Raw genomic sequence first — 25,624 nt, 5'->3', positions numbered from 1 at the left:
TGACGGTGCTGACGAAATGCAATAAGGAAAAGATATACAGAGTCTTTGAAAAACCAATGTACTAAGGTCAAAGTGACACAAACTTTCCCACTTCTGCATCTCAATAAGGTGACGGTAGATAGCGCTGTGGACCGGTGAGGTGAGGTGAGATAGCGCTGACGGCGCTGACAACATGCAATAAGGAAGAGATATACAGTGTCTTTCAAAAACCAATGTACTAAGAACAATGTGACAGGAACTTTTCCACTTCTGCAGCTCCATATGGTGGCGATAGATGGCGCTCCTGGAGGAGACAAGTCCGGAAATGGCCATGTGAAGGCAAACCCCCCACCAGCCAGCCCTGCTCACTCCAGGCCGAGAGCACCGTGTGATCTGAAGCGGATGTCTAGGAGCCAACTGGGACGCAGTTTGCCAATTGCTCAAGAGTATCTAAGATCTTCCTCGTAGTTAGCAATGTCTTTCCTCTGGAAAGCAAAGTACAACTGCGTCTTTTTGACAGTTTTTTGTTATTACATAACATGAATACGAGACATCATAACATACTTATAATCTTATTAACAATGCTTCCAACACAAACGAGGCGTAATTACCAATAACCTGCTATACGACCTCCGCTACGACCTTCCTCAGGTTAACTGACCCACTACTTCAGTCACGTGACTTGGCGAACATGTGACTATTGTTTTGGGATAAAGGTGCCCCGAAGTCTGTACCTTCCCCCGCCCTGGCTGAGTGATTGTCGTTAGTCTTGGAACAAGGTTAACTTGATTATAACGTTATACATCAATACAGATGAGCTCTCTTGCTCCCATATCAAGAATTAAATCGTATCTACACTATCGAGGATTGGAATCGTCACCAAAGTAAGATCCTATAGCTACATTACCCACAATGTCACAGTGCCTAATGGTTGCGGTCCAAAATACTTCAGATACGGATATCTAGGTTGGTACAAATTGTCGTAAACTGGTGATTTTAGTCTTATGTGTAACAAGCTATGTAGATATTGCCAACATGATGACAATAGAAGTACACTGGGTGAAACATTATTTTCTACAGAACAAAACAAACTGAATCATCAGTTCAACCTAACAATGCAAGACGCCACTAGTTTCAACTCTTAAAGTGTAGAGAAAAAGAGGCAAGGTCTTGCGAAAGTGGTTGGTATTAAATCTCCCGTCAACCCATTTCACATTGACCTTTGACTCTCATCATCTGTAATAGAAGTGGCCGCCATCTTGATTGCCTCGCTAAAAAGAACATTGGACCTATCGAAGTCAGGGTCCACTTGAAAACATCTTCAATGTACATACATTATTTACAAGAGTTAACAACGTTCTTGTAAGATATGTCTGATTTTGTAGGAGGATCTTTTGTACTTGTAGATTTTTGAAAATATTTTCAATGTAGAAATTCACAGGTAGGGTTTTAGATTGTAATAACATTTCAGTGGAAGGGGTTATATTTGTTATGTAGGGTACGGATGTGTCTGGGATACTTACAATGAATGTGGTGGTTTCGAATAGTGTATAAAAGTACTGTTGAATCGTGGTATTCTCAAGAAAGCAGTCGGTGTTTATAGCTTGTGAGTAAGGTCTATTGTCACACTTTTAACGGTTTTAACGACTTTAGCAAAATGTACAAGAGTAGCATAACAGGTTATTTTCTATGTCATAGAATGTAAAGCATAACCACACCCTCAAATTGTCTACATTTGTGGATTACTATGTCACAATATTTGAACGTTGAGGTAGGACTGGTAACAATATTTCAGTGCCCAGAAGAAAGAACGGGTAAAATATGATATAACGATGCCAGATAGACATCAAAATTGAAAAACGTCGTAAATTTGAATTGTCGTAAAGTCCATATACTCGAAGGTATGAAAACAATACACGATCTTTTTGTATGATTTAGATCATATGTTTAATTTAAACATAAAAAATGTCATATATTGTAGACACAACAACACTCCTGTAAATCTACGTTATACGTCTAGGACATACGATATTAGTGTGCAGTCGTTTACGAGTAGGTGGAATGTTTCTGAGGATAGTATGTATGCCTAAATTGTATTACGCTGAATAGATTTTAACGTGAATACGGAAGGGTATGACAATAACGTTTAGCTATAGAAAAGTACATGTGAATGTTGGACCAAGTCATCATATCTATGATGAATATTTTGTGGGGATAGTTCGTGTCTTTGTGAAACGAAGGAATGCTCAATCGAAACATAATATCTAATTTTTTAACATCTGTTGACGGCGAAAATTCGTTTGGCATCTGTTGTTATTCACAAAGATGCATAACATGTTTTAGCTGCGCATTTTATTGCTGTAGTAACTTGTACAGCAGTACCATTTGGTCTATCGTGAGATGATTTATAGATGACTTATTTGTGTCTTGTCATACTTCTGAAAGAAAGACAACCTTTGAAGCTGAGCATTTCTTCGCGTTTCGATGTCGTCGCCATTTGTGTACGAAGCCTCGAAAATGACTTTATTAGACATCAGATGTTGGTGAAAAGAAGTGTGTTGATGGGAACAGAGTCGTTCATTTGCTGACATGGTTGTTTTCTCGACGTTTTGTTGTAGGGGGAACAAGGTTCTAAGTGTTGCGGCAAGTAGGAAATATCTAACTGCGCCTGTGAATACGCTTCATGGAGCAATTCTTTTAATAGAAGACCAAGGGTCTTGAGAACATAGTTGTAACATTCCGGAAATCAAATTCAACGCCTTAGGTTACTGATAACCTAGTTATCATCAAGAAACAAGCAAACATACAAAATGTTCCTTTCGGGCATGCCAAATTATGAAAGTTTAAAACTAACGTTATGATTCAATGTTTCGGATGTTCTTGAAATACGGAACCTTGACAACCCTCAGCACTCATCGAGAAATCAACTGAAGAGTCTTTGTATATAGGTTGGTGTCACGGAGTGTAGCCCTAATGTTGTGGTACGTTATAACACCGAGGAAATAAAGTTTTTGTCAATAAGTGTTTCATCACGTTTCACTCGTGTGTTACTTCTTATCCTTTTTTTGTTTTCTGGTGATGATGTTTCCTAAAACTATCGCAGACGGTGGTGGAACATCGCCACCGCTTGATTTGATTTAATGAAATTGCAGACAATGCTCACGCTCCTCCCGTGAGCTAGCAGAGTTGAGTGAGTGAGGGACAATGCAACGCCGGCATGGCAATACTTAGTTAGATGTGCAAAGGTTGGGTGTGACATGCCATTCAGTGTACTTATAGCAAGTTGCTGCCGAACCGCGTGCCCACAAAGCTGGTGTGTCAAACCGAATGGGGATATACCGGCTACATACTAGGTAGACAGAGTAATGTTCAAGCAATGCCATCTTGTTGAACTTGAAAAGCGCCGTCTAGCAATCATACACATCGTTGCAACTACAGTATCATTACGTTGAGGTTATTTGCAGAGGACGTCGTCCAACAGCTTAATGTGACCAATTGAATAATTATACAAAGTGTCAACAGGTAGGAGTATGTGGAAAAAAGGAGCTGGGATGGCATCAAGACTATTTCTAAAATCACACACTGGATATGCAACTTATCCATTGCAGCATTACGTGTAAAGGCACAGACAATCTTACAAAACAAGACTGGCAATAAAAATGTATTATTGCCATGACGACGATTGAGGGTACAACAATACAGCTCAAATCAGAAATAGACTGGAACTTCCCTGTCGCACTATCCCTGGCACAATATACTAGCCCACCTGTAACATAAACCTACAGCCAGCAGAAATGTACTATCCCCGGTACAGCACAATGGTCTGCCAGTGACCTAAACCTACAGCTGAGCACTACAGAAGTATTTCCTGTCTGCCTGTGGCGTATGGCTTGAACAAGCTCTAGAAAAGGAAATGTATCCTTCATAACATAACATAACATAACAACCAAGACAACGTGATCCATTGTGCAGAGTTCCCTGTCTAGTTTCAAAGGACAAATTCCTCCAGGGAGCAAGTGTGACCTACATTCCCCCATTGCATACCAGAGATACATCTGGAACAGATTTCGGGGGGAGGGCTTGCATACCCAGCATACTGCATTCCTGTGGAAATGCCTGTGCAATTCCTAGAATTTTTGCAGACTGAATGCAAAATATACCACTTGACGACTCCCCTGAGGCGTCGTCAAAAATGAAGAAAAACTCAATCGATTATTTTATACTTTCCAGTGTGCATTTTGAATGTACTGATTTCTCTTATTTTCAGTCTCCCATGTTTCTCTCCGGTTAAGGGAGGTACCAGAGAGGATCATGGGAAACCTACCCTACGTGAACTTGTCAATACACACCCAGAAGGGGGTGGGGGTACCGTGACGGTAGCAGAAAATTACCCAGTAAGCTACAGTCACTAAAAAAATCACTCTTCTTTCTTTCTGTGAAGAAAAATGATATCTAAAACCCCACAACCGTCAGTTTGTAGAATCTGTATATATACTTTTAACCCCGTAAGCGAGCCAAGTATACCGACGGGCACGTAGTAGGGGTGGGTACCGGTACAGAAAATTCAGGTCCAGGTCAGGTTCAGGTCCAGAGGATCAGGTCCAGGTCCGGTTTTTCCCGGACCGGTGCAATGAGAAAAACCGGTTTTACCGGTACCCAGCCCTAGCACGTAAGATCACGCAGGTCTGTTGGCAGCGCCGGAAGGCTGGGGGGTTGGAAAACGCTGTTCATACCGAACATTCCTCCGTGCTGGCGACGAGCCCAAGTTCGGCCAGACCAGACCATTTTGACAAGGGGAGGAGCCTAGCGTGGGGATAAATCCTTCACGTTGTTTACGTACATAATTAAGGTCATCAATTCTTTGAGTTGTATGCAAACGTTAATACACCCGATATATTATTAACATTATATTACTAGTAAAAACGATACTTTCGTTGGTAACTACGTCTCAAATTAGAACGATACTGTAGAAACGAAAGCAATCACATTATTATTATGAGCCATCGCGTCGAATATTATGCAAAAATGGAGAATGATAAATTTATTTCCCTGGGTCAAAAATGAACCATAAACCGTGATTTTGTTTTCATTTTTGTAACAACATTTAACCGTCTGCGAACTCACGTGATGTTGCAGTCAGTCCTAAGACTGAGGAATGTAGTTCCGCCGTGTGTTTATAGGACACCACTTACAGCACAGACACAGAACATTCGCGCGCTGACAGAAAAGGCGTGAAGAAACGCGGTTGAAGTACCGCCCCCCTCCCCCTTCTCCGAATCAACTTCGGACCATATATCATCCTCGCTAACTCCTTGCCAAATTGAGACGGGATACTCCGTGAAGTCGCGTCATGCGCCAAGGTTTTGAACAGATACCAAGGTTACCTCCGTCTCGAAGGTACTAATAGGGAAAGCTTGAGAAGACGGACTTTTTTGGTCAGGAGGTATATATAACTACGGTAACTTGATCTGTTTGCGCTGTCTATGCAGCAGTGGTGACCGGGGGTAGGGAAGAGCGCATCGCAACGGCACACCCCAAATCCGCGTTATTCCCGTTTGGTGCGTTCGTTCGCGACTGGTTTCAAGAACTATTTCTGGACGGAGGGAGTTAGAGGGCTTTTTTTTCTTGGAACGTCCACCACGCTTGAAGAGTTTTGACATACCAAACTGTGCGTCATTCTTCTTGGGGAGCCGTCTAGGATTTGCCTTGTCCAGTTTTCAAGGTTTGAGGAATATCCGCCAGCAGTGTGCGCGGCTCTTGCAGACGACAGGACGCTTCACGGCATCGTTCGGCGCGGGATAGGCTTTCTAAATTGGGTAAGATAAGAACACGCCTTCTCCTATCTTGTCACTAACCATTCTCAGCTACACAGCGCTACTGATCATGACTCACATGTTAAACCATGGGTTTAAAGCTTCATATTTCCACATATTGTATATCAGGAAAGTTATTATTTTGAGTGATATAGTTGAGATTTGTGTAGTCTAGGTTTGGCGCGTGGCATGACGGTGAGGGCATGTAACGGACAGGAATAGCTTCTTGTTTCCAGGCTATTTCCAGCGCGACAGTCATGAGAGGAGCAGCTGTCCTACGGTCAGCTGTTCGCACTTGGTTATCAAAACGTGAGGCGCTGTGGAAATATGTGCGGGGGAAAAACGGACCTCATTTAGATATCAGAAAACACTCTGTGTTGAAAAATCTTATATTTTCAAAACATATGGCTGTCTGCTATGGGTTTATATGTCACGTCCATTAATCACATAATCTATTTTTATTGTTATGATATGTCTTTGAGCCTGAAATAAAGAAGGGACCAATCAAAAACATCATGAATGGGGCTGGTGGTCAGCAAGGGGAAATTTCGTTAACTTTTAGTGGGAGGATTGTCTTATGACCATGAGTTGGGAAGAGTAGCTCAGTCTCTTTAAAATGTGAACTACATAGCTCATTTATTGCAAATAAAATAATTATGGTATACCATCAACAATGGCTTCAGGACGATCCCTTGTGCGCATCAACTGGTATCATTGCGCGTATTACACTTATCAGTGATATATGTCAGAAACCAGAAGGGTAGCTGCAATAGACGCTAAAGGGAACAACACAAGGGTAGAACACAACACACTGAAGCTACAAAAACACATTCCTTTGTGATATTTTGGGTCATTACCAACTGTTTGGGTAACAAAGGACTCTAGCAAGGGGAAAAACAAATGGTCCTTAAAACGACGAGGTTTTGTAACGTGAAGAAAGGTCGGACGTTACGCACGAGTGTCCTGTGTTGGGTAAATCGCCACAGAAGTAAACAGGGTCAGAGTGTGGTTGGTCTCGCTACCGGAGTACACAACAGAAATGGTGTCAACGTATGTGGAAGGACAGATAAGCACCTTTAATTGGGAAACTTGATAAATGCGATGAAAATGTGAATGGTGAAATCTGATGGTAAAATTACACTACTGTGTTGTATACTTTCTGAATAAAATTTAAAATTGGACTCAGAATACGAAACTGAAGTAGCCAACAGAAATGATGTAGACGCTAGTGAAAGAACAGATCAGTACCTTTAATTGGGAAACTTGATAAATGTGATGAAAATGTGGATGGCGACATACGATGGCAATAGTTCGCTGGTTATCGGAAATTGGATATTTTTTTTATTGATATTGGATCTAAATAACCAGATCTAATTAAGTGTAACGTTACATCTGTTGTAAGTAACGCTCGTTCACCTTGATCTGCGGGGTAACCTATATCCGTTCCTTTTAAAAACGGGGTATTTAGGGATATCAAGTCGACAAACAGTGGTTTCAAATTGCAATATTTTCAAAACTGTATTTCCGTCAGAATCCACCGTCCACCGACTTCATTTCTCCAAATACCCTTATGCTGATTTTAAATACAACGGACATAGGTTACCCAGCGGATAAAAGTGAACCAACAGTTAATTGAAAATAGATATACAACAGCATCATTAGCTCCCCGTTATTGTCTAGCCAGGTATGTTGTTGTTATGTTGTAAACCAAGTGAAACCCACTTTCCCTTTCAATTTCCTGTAGGTCCCGCTCAGGGCACATGCCTTAAACGCTACACCTGTTTGAGTTTGCGTTTCCGGTGACCTTTTGACCCCCACACGTCCTAACATTGTTTAACGTTACACGCAATGCAGTCTGGTAGAAAACACATTTAGGGACGATGATTTAACGCGTTTTTATCATAACCTAACATGATTGATAGTTAGATGAAGTCCCTCCCGCAACGGATGGTGTATAGGGCGGCGCCCATCTTCGATACAATAGCTCTTGGGCCACACAACTCTGAACAGTTACTTCAACAGGGGTAGTCTACTGGTAGTGGTGTGTGTTCAACTACCATACTCTTTCCCAAATACTGAGTGTTAAGAGGAGGAAGCAGTATGTACTATTTTCAAACCCTTTGTTATGACTCAGCCAAAGTTACGACATATGGAATGCAAGGCGAACTTTCTACTCTCTACTAGGCCTTTACACCAAAGTGTTTCATAGTACTAGTATATTTATGGACATAAGGTGTGTACATTTAGAAGGACATTCAGAACACTTTGTGGAAATGCCGACCCGCAAAATAAAATCTCGAGACCACTCCCCCACTACAACTTCTCTTCCTAAAAATATTGCATACCTACTCGTATTTTACATTATATTCATTTACAGTACTTAAATCCATCTTCTTCCCAGACCAATACGTACCTCAATGCTCAAAACTTAATACCAGAAAATGCAAATATATTCGTGTTAACTACCAGCAGTTTTGTAAATAATAGCTGAAACATTACAGTTTTGGTTCAAAACTCTCTTTAAGTACAAAATGTTGGGTCTCCATTCCCTATTCAAATGCCCTTCCTCAGGATTTTCTCAATCCGAACCTTACACATTCTTTCCACTCAAGACCTGAGCCAAATGTCGCCCCTCACCGCAGCCCGTGCAAACACTGTGACTTGACATTGAACATGTTGGACACGTGCCCTGGAGCAGCCAGCCTCCTTCAAGTTCAAACACGACGCACCGTCTTGGCGGCTGACGTCACACACACACAGATCACATCTCAAGGGTAGTGTTTTTCAAGGCTGAGCCAATATGCAAATAGCCACAAGAGCATGGAGGAATGCTGAGTTTCGAATTTTGCGTGGGGGAGTTCAAACATCAGTGAGGTTGTCACAATAAAGAAGGCGTAGGCAGATACTTAAAGGAAGTAAGGAGAGGTGTTAAGAAAAAGAATATGTTTGTGTATATGTATGAGAGGTATCCATCTGGTAAAACTAAAATAAATACATTCTTCATGGAAAAGCATAATCCATTTGTCAAGTGGCCGCAACTTGGCAATCATGTTGTATTAAGATCAAGGAGTCGTGCGATACGACACTACATTGCATAGAGGGACAGGAATACGAAACTAGACGGGAAAATACAGACACTAGAGATTGATAGCTATGAAAGACGGAAAGTTTGTAAACTTTCATGACCGCATATCTTCTTCTCCTTTCATGTCAAGATATCTGGCGACAACATGTTGGAACTGCGCCATTTGAGAAGTTCAGGGGTGCCATCCTTAGGAATGTTTGAAAATAACAGAGATAGTTATATAGTCTTATGTAACGTGTGAGGAAATAGGCATTAAGAAGGAAATTGGGACGCGGTTCAGCAATTGCTCCTGTCGTCTCTTCCCTACAGATAAAGTAAGAAAGAGATGGATGTCTTTTATGATGAATTCTTAAATCAAAGGTTCCTTGAAGGAGTTTTCAATCAAAAACATCCTTCGTTTAGAAACGAATTTCAGACAACCTCACTTAAGTTACTGTCAACAAGTTATTGTCACAAAGAAATAAGAATTGGTAAATTAGTACCATCTGATAACATAGGGACTTCAAACTGTTTACTACAAGCAAATTTGATCGACCAATTATCGTTAAAATTGTTATTCAACACGCTACCTAGCGGTTCTGTATTAGGCTGTTTTGTCACTATGTCGTTTCCGCAAGCTGGGTGAATCGTTAGCTGAGCTCTTGACTGGTAAACACCAGAACTAATGGTGACGTACTGTTGGTGTTTGTTGTTGACGGAGGGGAGGGACAGAAGTCAGAAGTAATGAAAGAGCACTCAGGTTTCAGCTGTCTTGAAATATTCGGAAGAGAAAGATGTTTTAGGCAAAGGTTCGATAACGTCCTGAGTACCAAGCTGACGTCCTATTCTGTAGCAATCACTTATCTATTAGAAGACAAGATTGGGATGGTGGATATGGCAGGTCCTGTGGTGACGGAGATGTATTGTTGTGCGTTCTTTTTCCATTTAAGCCCTCGCTAATTCGTTTGTTCAGATTTTGTGCAACTTTTTTCCGTTTTTAAAACTTGATCTGTTGGTCCCCCATGAACTTATGTTTTATCATACGTTTCATACAATGTATCTTCACAATACCTTATTTTTCTCGGTCTGTACTTTATTCGTCTGTCTCTAGTAGAAACCACTGTGATAAAGTAGTTAGTAATATGTAAAGTACCAATGTAGCACACCCCGAAACTCAAAGCATCCTCTATGCTTGCTAGCTATGCCTGAATAACAAATATATTTCTAATCACTTCCCGACATAACATCGTTATGATATGATATCTATGTATATCACGGATCAACATCTGTCTCGAGACTAAACATAGCACAATATTGGAATACTTTCATACCTTTCTCATAACAGTATACATCTAGAACATCTGGCACACCCTGAACGGGGACATAAACATTATGTTAGCCATCAGAAGCTGTCAACATCAGGCGTAATATATATCCATACTTCTCTAAGTCAGTAACAGTCTCAACCAAACAAGTTTTGAAGTAGCAAGGAAGTTTCAGATTCAGATAAATAACGTATATTTTACGTTCTAAGTAGTCAGAAGATACAGTTACGGGTCTTAGAGAGTAAGAAATTTCTTACTGTCAACCAACCCTACATATCATGTTCAGAACATCAAATGGAAAAGTAAACAAATAAATGAATTTGGCAAATTCAGTTATTCATTGTCATAATATATCTCCCATCTAGCCTGCATACATATTTCCATACTCATTTATACTAACCCGTCACAGCATTTCAAGATTTGCCAGGCTTACTCCTTCAGTATACTATTCTCATATTTCAGCTAAGTAAGAATACATTCCAATTCTTGTAATGACTGTTTTTCCGGCGAGCCCTTTGAACACATAATGAGCTATCCCTTGATGTACAGCTGCCACATGCCTCCGGCTACAAGTAATTTACGTCAGATATCCTCATCACAGACAGACGTTGGTGTCATATCTAATCTTCACGGACGAGCCCTGTGGCCCACCACCTTATCATCTGACAGCGGACAAGTCTCGCGCGACCACGCGAGACTTCCAACATTTGTTTCTCTTGGCTGTTCCATTATTCCAAAAGCATACCATGTAAAAGTTTACCCTGAGAATCATATCTGTGTGTTCCCCTTCTTTTGAAGAGGCCGGATGATGTCTTTGCCAGCCAGATATGGGATTAGACACACAGATGTTGGTATGGTAAACTGTACGACATGTTCTGTCCTGAACATCATCTTTAATTAGCAGCCACAGGTACTAGGTGGAAATTCCCTCCGTCTTGTCCAATTTCAATACACCAAATTTGTTTCTGACAGTTTTACTCGAACATTCCCGGCCTGAACTATAGCAATGAGGCTTTGTTTGGTAGAAATTCCTACATTGAACTTCTAAGATCAACACACAAACTCAAGGCTAGCGACCAGAAGAGAGAACTAAAGCCGGACTAGGGTGGATAAAAGTCTTCTGACAATATGACCTCCGTTCACCAAACGTATGGTGTAGCTCTAAGACAACAACAAGTGACTGCATGGCTAAATCATCTGGTACCAGTAAGAAGTGACCGCCGGCGGACTGGAACATGACAGTCTGGACCGTTTCCAGTTCTTCGGAATTCTTGCATGGACATCTTAACACGTTGAAAGGGAAGAGTTAATGCCACTTCCTTGCCAGTGTTTCTTAGACCTCGTATCTTTGAGCATTGTTTACTTTAAGAATGTTCCGGCCAACACTTTTACTCAGACACTTTCAATCAACATTGCATTACGCTTTCCAGCAGAGATTCCATTGAGCTGAGTAACCTAAGGATGAATCTAAATGCTGTACCTCTACTAGGCTAATTCTTGTTTTCGTTTTTCTTTGATATCGTTCGTCTCTCTTTGACTCTCGATTTCTGACGGACTATCATAAACTTATATCTATACAAGTGATTTATAATCACAAAATTGTTGGTTCACAAATTTTACATCCGGGTACAAATATGGGATGGTAGCGTGAGAATGCCGCAAAATGGCGGAGAATGTCGTAAAACGCTCATTTCATCCTGAAGCTCTCATCATCGATCCATGACCGTGTGACGTACACGACCTCCGCTAATGTCGACGGAAAAACAAACGGGTCAGTCTGTAAGCCTTGTCTGGATGCCTCGGTCCTAGTTTTATCCTGCCGGTACCGAGTGACGAGGTTCCCAACCCTTTCTAGGAACGTCGGAATGTTTCTGTGAAAACAAAGATGGCGAGATTTCCCAAACAGCTGTGAGAGCCAACACGCGTTCTACTATCATTTTATCATAGTGTGCAGTAACGCTAGTTTACCTTTATCCGTTGCTTAAAAAACAAGGTATTTAGGAATATGAAGTGGACGGACCATAGTTTTAAGCTACAATATTTGAGAATTGGAAAATATTCAAGATACTATCGATACCGTCCTTTGACTTGATATCCCTAAATGCCCTGTTTTGATAAAAACGGATATAGGCTACACCACGGATAAATGTGATCTAGCGTTACATCTAGTTATGTATTGTTCAGGAACAATGTAGACAAAATATCATGTTACGTGTTGTTGAGGAAAATGTAGGTAAAGATAATCAAATGCACTTTGAAACAGAAAAGTTTTTTTCACAAAATAAAGGATATAAATTTGAAGGTTACAAGCATTGGTCCAAAGTGGTCTGATCAGTCTAATAATGATCTACAGTCTGTACTCTAGTTTATAGAATCCGTGTACGCCACCCTATATCAAAATATCAAGTCTTGAATTCTGGCAATTAAATCTTTACATTCAAAACAAATGCAGTGATTTAGAGACAGTATAATGTTATCTACAGTACACAAACCACAAGTTGTTTTTTAAAACTGTATAGACTTCTAATGAGGCTAAGATAGACCCTCTTAAACGCAGAGTCTTCAGATATGTGTGTTCCCAGTAAGCTTGTGTCAGGAACACCAGAAGCCGTGTTTTCTGCCGTGGACCGTGCCCTCCTAACAGATGACTTAGGAATTCTATCTGTTGACATACTAAACAAGAGGATGGACTGGGTGTTTCAAGTAGGTCCTTTTTCGACGAGTGGGACCGTAAGTAGAATAGGTCAAATTGGGGTATTTCTAAACTTCTCCTTTAACAGAATGGAAGACATTGAGAAACAAGAGAATAAACTTACATCCGGTCTAAAGAAGATAGTCTCACTTTTTGTTTTACACTTCCCTTTTTGTTTTACACTTTACTTTTTGTTTCATATCCCACCAACATTACCAGAACTGGTCATCCCTGTAACATCTTTGTTAACTTCGCCGAGAATTTCTTGTTTTCGTGTGTGTGTTGGTCTGTTATTTTGTGAACAGTATAACTCGACGATCGTGGCTGGATCTTTATGACATTTCGTATTTTGTTGGGTGTTATTAAAATGAAGAAATGATAAGATTTGGGGCCCTCTAGTGGCTTTTCGTGGTACTGCAGCATGGCTGCCGATTTTGATATTCTTTGTTCTGGACATGCTATATGTGTATGTCATGATTGTTGGTTGGCAGCTCCTGCTTATACATAAACTGTTTAATGTATCACAAGGGAAAAAATACAAAGAACTAGCCAAGCAAGATCGCATGAAATTCTGCATACTTCAGACCGTAGACTCAAAGGCTCTGTTTCTAGATCTAGATGTGTGTGACTAGAAAGAAATGTCTGGACACCCCCGATGACGTCACGATCAGACGTTCACCGTGACTGAACGTCATCGTCCTAGTTTGAAGCAAAGTGTGACATTTTGAAATAAGGCGACCTTTGACCCCAAAGTGTGTCACATAGTCTTCTATTACGTCTTCGCAATAACTTACAGAGCGGAAAGCAATGTTTTCTCAACAAACAAGGTGACAGATATAAGCAAACAGAAGAGGGTGGGGAAGGATAGTTGAAATATGACTGTCGGAAGTTTCGGCACCTGAAACATGCCTTCTGCTTCAAGACGTTTCGTCGTCAAGAGGACAATTTATTATAACTTCCAGCTGTGCCACTGTGTCCATCTAGTTGTAAAATACTATCTTCTAATGTAGTCTCCAAGCAGACCCCACTGCTTGGAGACTACTTCTGATGTATGTTCTACCAGCTACTGTCTTTTAAACTGTATCATTATTTTATTCCACCTAGTATGTTTGCTACCTACTGCTATCAGCAGTCGGTTGTATCTATGTTTGTTCATTTTGTACTGAATACGTATGCTCGTATGCATATGTGGTCACAATATCAGCTATAGCTAGTTAGCTGCCTAGTGATTCCATTGTATTGCTTTTGCTGCGATTCCAATAAACTCATATTATAACATTAGTCCTTATCTTAACTCAAACCAACACCCTAATTCTAACCCTATCCATAACCCGAGTCATCCTTGACCTGGTACCACATCGTCCTGATCGGCAAGGGGCCGAATTGTCCAGCTGACGCGTTACTTTTTTTGATGAACTTGAAAATACTCGACGCTGGCCAAGCTTACAATGTCACAAAAGTCACGTGATATCTCATGGTCACGTGGTCGGTACTCAGGCAGTTGTTGCACGTTTTTGACTTTTGCTCTTTTAACAATTAAGTCCGCATGTTTGGGACCAAGTTCACGTGTTGTGTGATTGAGATTAATGAAGTGTTTAGCGCAAACCGTGAACTCGCGCCACTTTTCTTACTGCTTGAGCCAGACTTCTCCCGATAGAACAGGATTTAGGGTCCTGCCAATTTCATGGTATTGGTCTTAAAGTTTCCAGATGGAATCTTGTCAGTAAGGATTTCTGAGAACTTACACGCGCACACGCACACACACGCCCCCCCCCCCCACACACACACACATGTGCCCGCACACACGCACACATACAAAAGCTATCGAAAACATAACCTTCTTGGCGAAGGAAACTAGGAACCGATCATACTGAAGTGATCAAAAGTGACATTGAGATGGGGCTATGCCAATTGCAGATAATTGAAGAATATCCGTTGACTTAAGAGGTCCACTCTCCCATCACCTCGCCACATGTCGCACATCCAATAGTGCCGAGCAGCCAAACACACAATTATTTCCTACGAATGACCTGTATGAACAAGCAAAGGTGAAGCCGAAAGGGATAGGGGTGTATGTGTACATGTACGTTGACTAGTCACAATGCGATATTTATACTGGAAAGGCTTGAAAGCGTTGCTCTTTCGAATTCGTTCTGTATCACTGTCTTACTCTCAACATTGTAAAGGGTATAGTTATGATATCGATGACAAATGCATAATGCATAACAGACAAAATGATTGCTGTGATATGCTTTGACAATGTTTCTTTTTCCTGACAGGACGTCCAGTAACATTGCAGACCCCTAAGTCAACCCGGGATTCCCGGCCCACCTTTGCTCATGGTAAGTTATGAGAAATGTGTTTAAATGTTTTTACGCTCTAGATATATTGCCTTTTCCTGGAATTAAACCATTGACTTGAGTTCTTGACATAGGAAGTCGCTAAAAAGTGAAAGTTAAGAAAAAAACAACAACAAGAAAGAAACGCAGGATTTGGTGATAAAAGGCTATAACAATTGTGAGAAATATACTAGTAAAGTGTATATTAATTTTATGAAAGTAGACCTCTATGAAGTGATGCTGAAAAAGAGTGATGAATGCCACTCAAAACGTCCCAAAGTAAATCTCCGATTTCTATACAGTTGTACAGATATAATTGCCTGCTTTTAATACTATTACTAGTATACAGTGTAGTATTTATTGGACACGTTGTTAGTAATGCTGTTGCTTTGCTGAAATTAATCTTTGGGCCAGGACTATGTCACTTGGCCATGGCAATGCCGGCACCCAAGATACACTGAAGATGCTAAAATTAGATCCGTAGGCCTAAATAAATGTGACCGTGCCTCCTCTCACCCAACCCCACCCTTGTACGTAATTAACCCAAGAGAAAATATACCTTCACGCTTGCCGGGCTGTTTGTGGAAACGAAAAATTGATATGTATACGCCAAATATACACAAATAATGCCTACGACTATTCTCTTCATGTCTTGTGTACTTTGGTGTCTTTTACATCATACTTTCGTTCCCAAAAGCTGCCCGGTCGGGCCCCGGTTTTGAAATATGACGTTCGCCTAACTAGCTGTCATAGCACATCCTAAAACCACACAATATTGATAAAACGTCCCATTTTCTGCTTGGAAGGTTAAACTTCTCTCCGCACCCTTCCAGTGACGAACTCTGAAGCACCTCTTGACGCGCACAGCTCGCATGCAGCCCCAAATATAGCCCTACCCGGTCCCACAGCCCTTCCTACATATTTGGAACGTAGCCTGAAACGAGACGCTGTCGGAATGCACACAACCCGGCTCCCCTAGTCTCCCACAACACTTGAATATACAACCCAATCGCTGCAAGAATTTCCGTCTCTGTTTGCGAACGGTCAGTTCACTTTTCAGCGCGCCGAGGGCTCACTTTCCCCCAGATATTTAGTTTACCGCGCGCTTTGTTGTGCGCCCGTGTAGTCAACCGATGTGGGTCGCCGGGCTTTGACGGAGTTACTGGTTTTGAAATATTATCCCATGACTCCATAGGACTGATATGTAGAGTCCCGACCCCCTCTTTGACCCTTGACCTTACCACTTGGCGTTCCGGGGGAGGAGGAGCAATATTTCTGGGGGGTGGGGCGCGTCTAAAGTACAATCCTTTCCAATTGACCTTGATCAACCTAACTACCAAGAGAAAATCAGTTTTACAATGAAAATAATTTTCCTATTTTTGGACACAGACCGACCTTAAATTTGAGCATGAATCACACCCCCCCTTAAGGATGAAATGAATCATCCCCCGTACTTGGTATGCACTTGGTACACAATGACTAGTGAGAGGCATGGTGAGTACCAGAATTAGTGTAGGCTCCGTTTTGACCGATCATTATAATCTAGTAAACATTTGTGATGACAACACGTAACGTTATAGCACGTTCCTGTTTCTACTGTTTATAGCGCCATGACTCCTAGGGTTGGTTTGTTTGGGTGTGAGTCAATCTGTGATTAAGTACCTCTTATGCTAGTGAACGAAATCCTAAAAGTCATAGAGTGGACGAACCACCATCAGATTATAACGTAGGTATAGCCAATACTTTGTATGATTTCTGTATTGCTTTTGTTATACTTGCGTGTTTAGTGTTTTCTTTTTTCATTCATGAGTTTGCAGGTAAGTACACCGTTTTGTGCTGAGAGCATGTTTTCTTAACAAGCCTATGTTGATAGAGCTGTACCAGTGGTCCGAGCACCAGTATGTAATGTTATCCGCTGTGGCCAGGTCCCGCGTGTCCCCATGCACCGGTCCGACATCTCCATTGTACTTGTATTGCCCGTCTTACAAAGGCTCCATCCGATTGATTTGCGCGAACAATTGCCAGGGTGTGCAGGTGTAACTGTAAGTGGGAACTTGTGTTGCGGTACGTGTGACGCAGTAAAAGGAGTAGAAAATGCCTACGCCATAACACCATAATATGAATAATTTTGTTGATGCTAGATTTCACCACTTGAGATTATTAACGTCATAATAAAACCCAAAAATTGCACTAAAATGATAGGTCATTAATAGGGAGGCACTCTGTCATCATCAAAATGGCGTCCGTGTGATGAGAGAATGGTACTTCAAGAGTTGTTTGTTTATCATATTTCTACAGGTGCAGCCTAGTAAAACCAAAACCATGGCCAAGACAGGGGAGGGGGACTCCGATCAGCAGTCGGCCACAGAACCATCGTCCAACTCCGTCAATGGCGACAACAAGAAAGTGAGTCGCCGGATCGTGTGTCTTGTACAAACACTAGACGGTTTTGTGTGGCAAGCTAAGGGTTACACTAACGCACAATGAACTCCCTGTCACGGCTTACCACTCGTCGGAAACACAGTGGTTCTACAAACAAGACGCAGTAACGATTTTCTTACAAATTGTGTCTGTAAACTATAGTACTCCACATTCCAACACTGTAAGATCCTAACGCACCCTAAAGATACACTGTTTCCATCTAACATATGATATCACGGCGCTGACGTCAATAAACAATGTTGAAAATTTTGTAAACAGTAACAAACAGGGGCTGAACAAATAGGTTTAAGTTTGGTTTTTTGTCTGCCTTTGTGTTTCTTTTGTATCTAGTTTTGTCCTGTCACCATGCTTTCGTCGTTTGGATTTTTCTTTCCCATGGTCGGATGACGTGCATGACCTTGGAGGCCTTAAACGGAACGGTTATTCTAGATTCACGTAGAGTTGGTCTTGGGTCGGGAACTATTGGTCTCGTATAGGGCATGCGACCAAAAATAGTCAATTTTTATGTTATGTCATCCTTTGTTATCTATACGCGAAACTGACTTGACATATATTACCGCAGAGTAATTCGGACAGCTTTCTCGTGAAAAACTTGTACATTCGAGGGAAACTTACGTTACAACTGAAATATGAGAAGACATTCCTTTTTTCAAACAGTTCATTGTAATACTCTCGTTCATTAAGTCTATAACCTGTATATCAGGAATTTTACTTATTTCTAGCTCTCTGTGATGAGAACCCGTTATCCATTTGACGCGGTCCTGGCAGACATAAACCAAACATCAACAAGTCAAGCCAGAAAGACTAAAAGTCTGGGGATGTTGAAAGTTCCAGTGCCAAGTCTTGTCTTTGCTCACGTACTTTAAGTTGTCACGGCAAATGCAGGCCTCCCTTATTTATTCCCCTTTCCTTTTAGGGTTGTTTACCTAAAATCTTAAGCCACCGAGTCTGTGGTCTTAGTCATAGAGCAGCTTCTTGAATGGTGTTCAAACCGTAGAAGAAATGTTTTTTTTTCGGGTTTTCAAAGTAAAACGTTATGGTATCTCTTTCCTATTCATTTTGTACATCGTGGAAAGGGAGGTTATCGAAGAATAGCTCAAACTTGTGATTCAGGCAGCTGGCAGAAAGAAACGCCATCTTGCGTTTTTCTTTAAAGTTCACATAACGTTTATAGATTTAGCAATGAGGAAGATGTCTCGTTGGTGTGAGTCATGATGTGACAGCTAAATGTACCCCCAAAAAGTTTAACCCTTAAACTGCCAGAGTTTCAGCCCTATAAAATGCTATTAGTGCCAGGGTTGGCCGCTGACCCCGGAAAAGAGACACCCGAACAAGGCCGAAGTCCCAAACGTTAACTTCCGGGGTTCGTGCGCTACACGCGCACGGGGGAATACGCTATCCCGGTTATAACCGGGCACGGCACACAGGGCATGTATATGTGTGCCGGATATATTCGGTTTTGGCAGTTAAGAAAGTAAACATAGCCCAATTCAGTTCGGGGGAAATTTGTTTGAGTAGCTCGCTACCGTTTTCGTCATTGCATCGCTTGTTGCCATTCCCAGTTCTGCAATAGTTAGTTTGTACTATCATTACAACGTTGAAATAATGTTGTCATTATCACTAAACCATTAATTCATTTATTCGTTTATTCATTTTCATTATTTCATTCATTTTTTGTTCGTTCATTCATTATTCATTCATTACTTCTTTCATTTGACCAATAAGTGCATGGGGACTAAGGCATGTTTAACATACTTAAGATATCTCAGCTTGCTAAAGCATGTATACTTTTAGAAAACTCGAACTTTCTAACGATGACTAATGTCATTGGCAATAAACAATAGAATATATCACAATAGTCTCAATTCAAACGACAGCGCGGTTACATACAACTTGCAAGTACTGACTTGTAAGACGAGTATCGGAGTACGTATGGTAATAGACATCCTCCTACGCAGGAACATCCAACAGCCAAACTGCCTGTCTGGATGTGCCCTGCTCTTTTAACCGTCACTCTTAGTTCCTGTGGACGCCCCCTCTATTTATAAGCAGGGCGGTCAGGAACTAAGGGTGGCGGTTGAGAGAGCAGGGCACATCCAGACAGGCAGTTTGGTTGTTGGATGTCCCTGCGTAGGATGGGTAATAGATAGTAAAGTTGATGTCTTTGCTAAATGTTACTAGGACCCGATCGTACCAGGTCTTGCCAAGGTTCAGTTGCCCCGTTCCGCTGCTAAGGTTGTTCTGCAGCCCAAGAAGGTAACGTTACCATGGTTACAGTACCGTGGAGTAGAGGGAGTAGTCGTCTGTCACATCCGATTTCATCAAGCTTAGTCATGGCTGTGTCTACCACCTGCCATTAATGTAACGGTAGTTCACCTTAATCCACAAGGTAACCTATATCCGTTGTTTTTAAAATGATGTATTGAGGGATATCTAGTCGACGGACGTTGGTTTCAAATTGCAATGTTTTCATCGCATTCCAGTCTGAAACAGTCGTCTGTCGACTTGATATCACTTAATATTCCGATTCTACATGCAACGGATAGAGGTTACCCCGCGGATAAAGGTGACCTAGCGTTATACATTTCTATAAAGATGAAGATATTTTATGTACTGAATAACACGGTTCTTTATTCACGACTACATGCACATGTTGCACAAGAACCGACGTTCCGGTGACTGTCTGTCACCTTCCTCAGAGTAGGATGTACTTTTCGCACTGCAGCTAGATGTCGCTACTGCATCGTTACAATGCGGTCCCAATGCAAACGTAAAGTATTTTCACATTTACGTAAATTACGCGTATCAAGGAGGTTAAAAAGGATAGCCTCATTGCGTATATGTTGTCAAACAACAAAAAATGAGAGACTATGTTACTTCTTAAAGATGTGGTCCCAAACATGATTGATACATGTTGTTGTGAATAGAGAACTAAGTTATACAAGGGATTTACAAGTTCTCCTATAGCCTCATCGAAAGGACTAAGATACTAGTGGTGAAATAAAACCCACGTTATGATAAAAGTACTGTATATTTTAAGGGTATTTCCAAGTGGCTCTGCAGGTGTATTGATGCAGCCATGACATGAACCAATTCATGTTTCTTCTTTCTGTGTCGATATGTTTTCCTCCAACTTTCCCGAGTCTTTGTCTGGTTTTGTTGTTGTTCTCTTCCCTTTCTCTTATATTTCTTGTCGTTTTTTGTGTAACCATTTTCCCAACGTTATCTCAAACGTTTAGGAGCCCGAAACCTCCGCCACGTACGTTCCTAAGTTTGCCAATGTGAACGTTAAGGAACGGTTTGAACAGATGCGGGTCAGGAAGGAGGAGAAGGAGGCTAAGAAATTCGAAGAAGTTCGCAAGGAGAGGGAGTCACGTGACCAGCGGGAGAAACACTCAGCACTTAGAAAACAATTCCTGAAGGTTTTTGTCGCATTTGCTATTGTTGACTGTCGCTTGCCACTCTTTTCTGAACTTCCTTTTGTCTTTGTTTATCGGGTTGACAGCATCCACGGTAAATGTCTTTTCTTCTGTATTGTCAATGTTTTCTTGTAGTCTTGTTTTTGTGTTTGCTTGATTTGTTTTCCGCATGTTGTGCACTCTTGGAGTAAGACGTACACAGACGTACATAGCAATATTTGTATGAATGTTAAGATCATTTTTCATTAGTCTGTCTGTAAAGAGTACAGTGAACTGCAGTTCGGGGCTCTCTGTGCTAATATACACCTTTGATTACTCTTTGGTATATTTTGGTTTGCCTGCATTCTCTCACAAACATATTTCTCCATAGATTAGAGTAGCGAATGCAGTAGGCCGGTTCCGGATATCGTTACAGTGCTAAATCTTGCTGAAAAACACTGCGTATGTCCCGGCATACTTTCTGACTTTTTATTTGAATATTGAATTCTTTAGGAGTTGATGGACTCCGACGAGGAGGAAGAAGTGAAAGAAAAGCCAAAGGAAACTCCGAAAAGTTACGTACCGAAGATGCGAGGCAGCGTGAGGGGGAAGTTTGAAGAGATGCAGAAACAAAAGGTACGTTCAGAATTAGCTTTATTGCTTGTCTATCATGTCTGTCATTTTTGTAACTTGCAATTTTCCCTCGAGCAAGAAGAAGCAATAAACGTATCAACTTATGTGTTGCTGGCAATAATAAATAGTGTTTCATATCTTAGATTCGCTGAATACACACAATTTGACTATTTCCGGTTTCGTAAATAAATAAACAATGAAATATTAACATACGTCGATGAGGGTTATGACACCCAGACACCATCCGATGTCTTTCGAAAGACTCATCTATGATGCCTGAAACGTCTGGTCTGACCGTTTCCAAAACCATATCCAGTTGCTTGAGTAACTGCTTTTTGGCGTGAAATATTAACGTCATCCCTTCCGGACTCTTTATAGGAGGAAGAAGAGCGTAGGAGGGCGGAAGAGGAAAGAAAGAGGCGGATTGAGATGGACCGACAGATTCAGCAACAGGAACAGGAAAGCTTGATCTCAAAACAGTTGGAGGAGGTACTTCTTCGTGCATTTAACACGTGAAAAATCCTACCTAACCTTTCACAGATCTAGATCTCTCAATATTTATCGTTAACACTGCAGTCTCATCCACCAGCTTACTCAGACTCCCGCCTTTCTGGATGTCAAAGGTCAAATTGCATGATGGGAAAGGCCTTTGATCTCCTCTGCAGCTTCCCAATACATAAAAATCCTCTCCACGCCAAGTAAAACCTACTTTTCACAGGAATCTTTCTCACACATTCTAACACACTTCTTTGGTCAGGTCAAATGTTTTCAACTATTTCACACTAAAATAAATAAAAATTTGCCACTGATGATTCGTGTGCCCTTTGTGTCGCTTTCCGTCATCGTCTTGAAATTCTTCTTCATTGTCCTAAAATTCTAGCTTCCAAATCACCTATAGCTAACTAATCCGTACTGGCAAACATTTTACGGGATACCAACATCATACAGACGTGCAGTTTATTTGTATCAGATTTATTGGCATTGATGTAATGCGCCCAAAATGGATGATCTTCCATTATCAGCCCTTTATCATTCTTTCTTGAAATTACGTGAATATGTCCCTGTGCATGATAACGAGTTTGTGTGATTACCTTTTTTCAGTCGGACGGAAGTGCTGCTGCAGGAGAAGGGGTGGGTGAGACTGCAGGGTGTTCATAGAAAGACATGTATCAATGCAGATTTCGTTTCTCTAACATGTACATGTATTCGTAGCTACAGAGTGTCTTATTTTGGGGTTAGGATATCTTATAGGAAGAATAGGCCCTATATTTGTATACAATGTCTGATGGTGTTTCTTGAGTCGTTAGCAATATAGGTTATGTTTCAAAAGGGATATATTAACAAAAGTTGTATTAGTGAACTTCAGCTAAGTTTTATTTCATAAGATATCTTATATTTGTATCCGAAAGAAACTTATAATATTGTACCTAAAAATGTTTATGCTTTCCCAGTTTAGAAATATCATTTAATTCCTTACTAATCAATTTGAATTCTGGCCAATCTTAACTCTTCGAACATCGCAAACAAGAGTGGAATGAAATGCTAACTACTCTCTTACCTTCCAAAGGAAATGTTTGACAAGATGGAGACCCCGTCAGGCCCTCCGTCCGCCGCCCCGCCCGTCACGCCCACCGACCTGCCGACCGAAAAGAGACGCAGCATCAAGGTAGCTTAACAAAGTATTTATCCGCGACAAAAGTAGTTCGGGCACAAAATAGTGCGTCTTAATTCTTGAAAGAGCCATTAGATTATTTCTGCGCACGTTAGCGAGTCGGAAACTCAATTTTGAGACTGTAAGACTTGGGTTACGATGTTTGTTTGGTTTGGTAGAATTCCGCGCACGAGCCCTGTTCCCGCGGCTGCAGTATGGTGACCTCCGCTGGGGTCAAATAAAGTGTCTGTGATAGGAGAACGAGCAGACAAACTAAAGCTCATTTCCACATATTTTGTAGATTCTACCATTAACTTCAACAGATTCAATTCTTTTTAATTACTTTTGCACTCTGTTATAAATTTTGAGGCGTCGAACCCCCTCAATTTGGAGTCCATAAAACGCTGTATTCTGTTACCTCAAGGGCAAGTTCGAGGAGATCCAGAAACAGAAAGAGGAGGAGGCGCGCATGCGCGCTGAGGAGGAGCGACTGCGCAGGATCGAGATGGACAAGCTGCAGCTGGAGAGGGAGGCTGCACGCAAGGCGGAAGAGCAGGAGGTATCGGTGAGCTTAGTTCTTTATAAAGTGGCTCTCGTATATCCACATACATATCCGCCAAAATATCAGTATAATCCGTATATGCGTATTTCATATCCGTCTTACCTGCTTACTGTAGATTTTAATCGTTGGTACATACTAACAATATTTTGAGGAAAGCCATTTAAGTATGGCAAAGTTCAATATCATTGATCTAACAACATTGTTTATGCCCTTATGAAGGCAAATTTAATATTCTCTACAGTTTTCTGGTTTTCTGATGTAGTTTAAGATTTGACCGTTTATGCCTACCTATTAACATGCTTCCGGTGCAGGAGACAAGGTAAGTTATAAAACATTGTGTTTACGAAAATTACTTTACTCGTACCTTGACGGATACAAAATTCATGACAATGCACAAATACACACAATGCATATATACTTTAGTCTATAGCTTTCACCTCAAAGTTTGTCACTTGACTCAAACTTTCGCTTCAGAGCTCCACCTGTCTTTGCTACTCCTTCATTTCAATCTTGGGCTCTCTTGTCTTACTTTGATGTGGTGTCGACGTAAAGTTTGTAAACCACCAAAATAGAAGACCATGGACATTGCGTTCTCTAGATATACTTTAGAACTGACATATGTCTTCCATTTAAGCGAGAGATGTGTTGTATTTTAAGGCCTAATGAAATGAGAAGAATACTTAGTCAAGCAAATATGTACAGTAGAAGTTTACGTCTTTGATGATATGGTGGTCAAGCGTCAATTGTTGTTCTGTTGTTGTAGCTTCCTTGTTACATTGTTGCATATTGTCACAATGTTGCCTGTTGCCTCTGTCTGATCCCTGTGACGTTAGACCTCTCCACTCTGTCTCCCTCCCGAGATTGTCTCTTGTTTGCAACTGCACGTCAACTGTACTGTCGCTGCCCTTGCCGTTTGTGTCGCAATCATCATCGTTTAAAGAGATTTGAAGGATTCATAGTAATCAGTAGAGTATCACTAGTTTAAGAAGCACTTTCAGAATGTATAGAGTATTCACAGTGTGAATAAACGCATGTACTCTGAACAAAAAGTCATCGTACTTCTTTTCTTTCTATCCTTGTGATTAATAAACACTAAGGTATTTGTAGAAACTATATTTGCCGAGTAATACTACCCATGTAGCCATACATGCATCTTAAAAGCGTGCCTATTTTGGTGGCACTACAAGAGACAACCTCGGAGAATTTCAACTTCGCCCATCTTCAACTCTTCACCAAACGGATCTATGCCAACTTTTCCCAAAAGGTGGCCACTTCTCTCTTCGTTATCATTCCAATGACTTGTCTATTCCACTGGTTACCAGTCTTTTCAACCAACCTCTGTTGTTAAGTCTGAATACAAGATTCCCGTGTCGATGTCATGTAGGAATCGGATGGAGACACCAGTAGCAGCGCTAGCTTCCAGCCAACGGTTACCGACATTCCAAGAGTCACGCGTGGTGGTGTGAAAGGAAAATTCGAAGCTATGAGAAAAGCCAAAGAGGAGGAGAGGTTACGGCAAATGGAAGAAGAGAGACAACAGCGTATTCAGGCTGAAACAGAGTCCCTTCGCCTGTCCATTGAGGCCGCCTTTACAAAAGCCGAGGTTAGCTTTCTGGCCCCTTGTAGCTTTAGACTCTTGTCTAGCACTAGTAGCAGGTCTTTACTGGTGTTTTGGATATTGATAGTGAGTTGAGCAACTGTTTGTTTTCCCCTGGTGGCTGAGATA

General features: G+C 41.2%; 2 protein-coding genes across 39 annotated transcripts in view; both read left to right on the top strand.

Moving 5' to 3' along the window:
* The window catches only part of LOC118406629 (excitatory amino acid transporter-like), a 39,712-nt gene extending 36,704 nt beyond the window's left edge, over positions 1-3,008 (top strand). For all 4 annotated transcript variants that reach the window (XM_035806812.1, XM_035806808.1, XM_035806811.1 and 1 more), the window contains exon 11: positions 256-3,008. In XM_035806812.1, the coding sequence (XP_035662705.1) occupies positions 256-447 (192 nt within the window). In that variant the 3' untranslated portion in view covers positions 448-3,008. The remainder of the gene's footprint in view (positions 1-255) is intronic.
* Positions 3,009-5,183: 2,175 nt separating this feature from the next.
* LOC118406389 (nexilin-like) overlaps positions 5,184-25,624 on the top strand; it is a 34,184-nt gene continuing 13,743 nt past the window's right edge. For 10 of the 35 annotated variants that reach the window (XM_035806387.1, XM_035806399.1, XM_035806386.1 and 7 more), the window contains exons 1-11: positions 5,185-5,795; positions 15,153-15,215; positions 17,511-17,618; positions 19,836-19,910; positions 20,894-21,076; positions 21,566-21,688; positions 22,064-22,174; positions 22,787-22,816; positions 23,253-23,351; positions 23,761-23,901; positions 25,283-25,501. In XM_035806387.1, the coding sequence (XP_035662280.1) occupies positions 15,213-15,215; positions 17,511-17,618; positions 19,836-19,910; positions 20,894-21,076; positions 21,566-21,688; positions 22,064-22,174; positions 22,787-22,816; positions 23,253-23,351; positions 23,761-23,901; positions 25,283-25,501 (1,092 nt within the window). In that variant the 5' untranslated portion in view covers positions 5,185-5,795; positions 15,153-15,212. Of the gene's footprint in view, positions 5,796-15,152; positions 15,216-16,559; positions 16,707-16,778; positions 16,939-17,510; positions 17,619-19,835; positions 19,911-20,893; positions 21,077-21,565; positions 21,689-22,063; positions 22,175-22,786; positions 22,817-23,252; positions 23,352-23,760; positions 23,902-25,282; positions 25,503-25,624 lie in introns of those variants that run through there. The other 25 variants (XM_035806414.1, XM_035806413.1, XM_035806408.1 and 22 more) reach the window with 20 other exon arrangements.

The sequence above is a fragment of the Branchiostoma floridae genome, chromosome 19 (genome assembly GCF_000003815.2).
Source record: "Branchiostoma floridae strain S238N-H82 chromosome 19, Bfl_VNyyK, whole genome shotgun sequence".
Classification (NCBI taxonomy): domain Eukaryota; kingdom Metazoa; phylum Chordata; class Leptocardii; order Amphioxiformes; family Branchiostomatidae; genus Branchiostoma; species Branchiostoma floridae.
The sequence above is the reverse complement of the archived record's forward strand: the minus strand, read 5'-3'. Positions and strand labels throughout refer to the sequence as shown.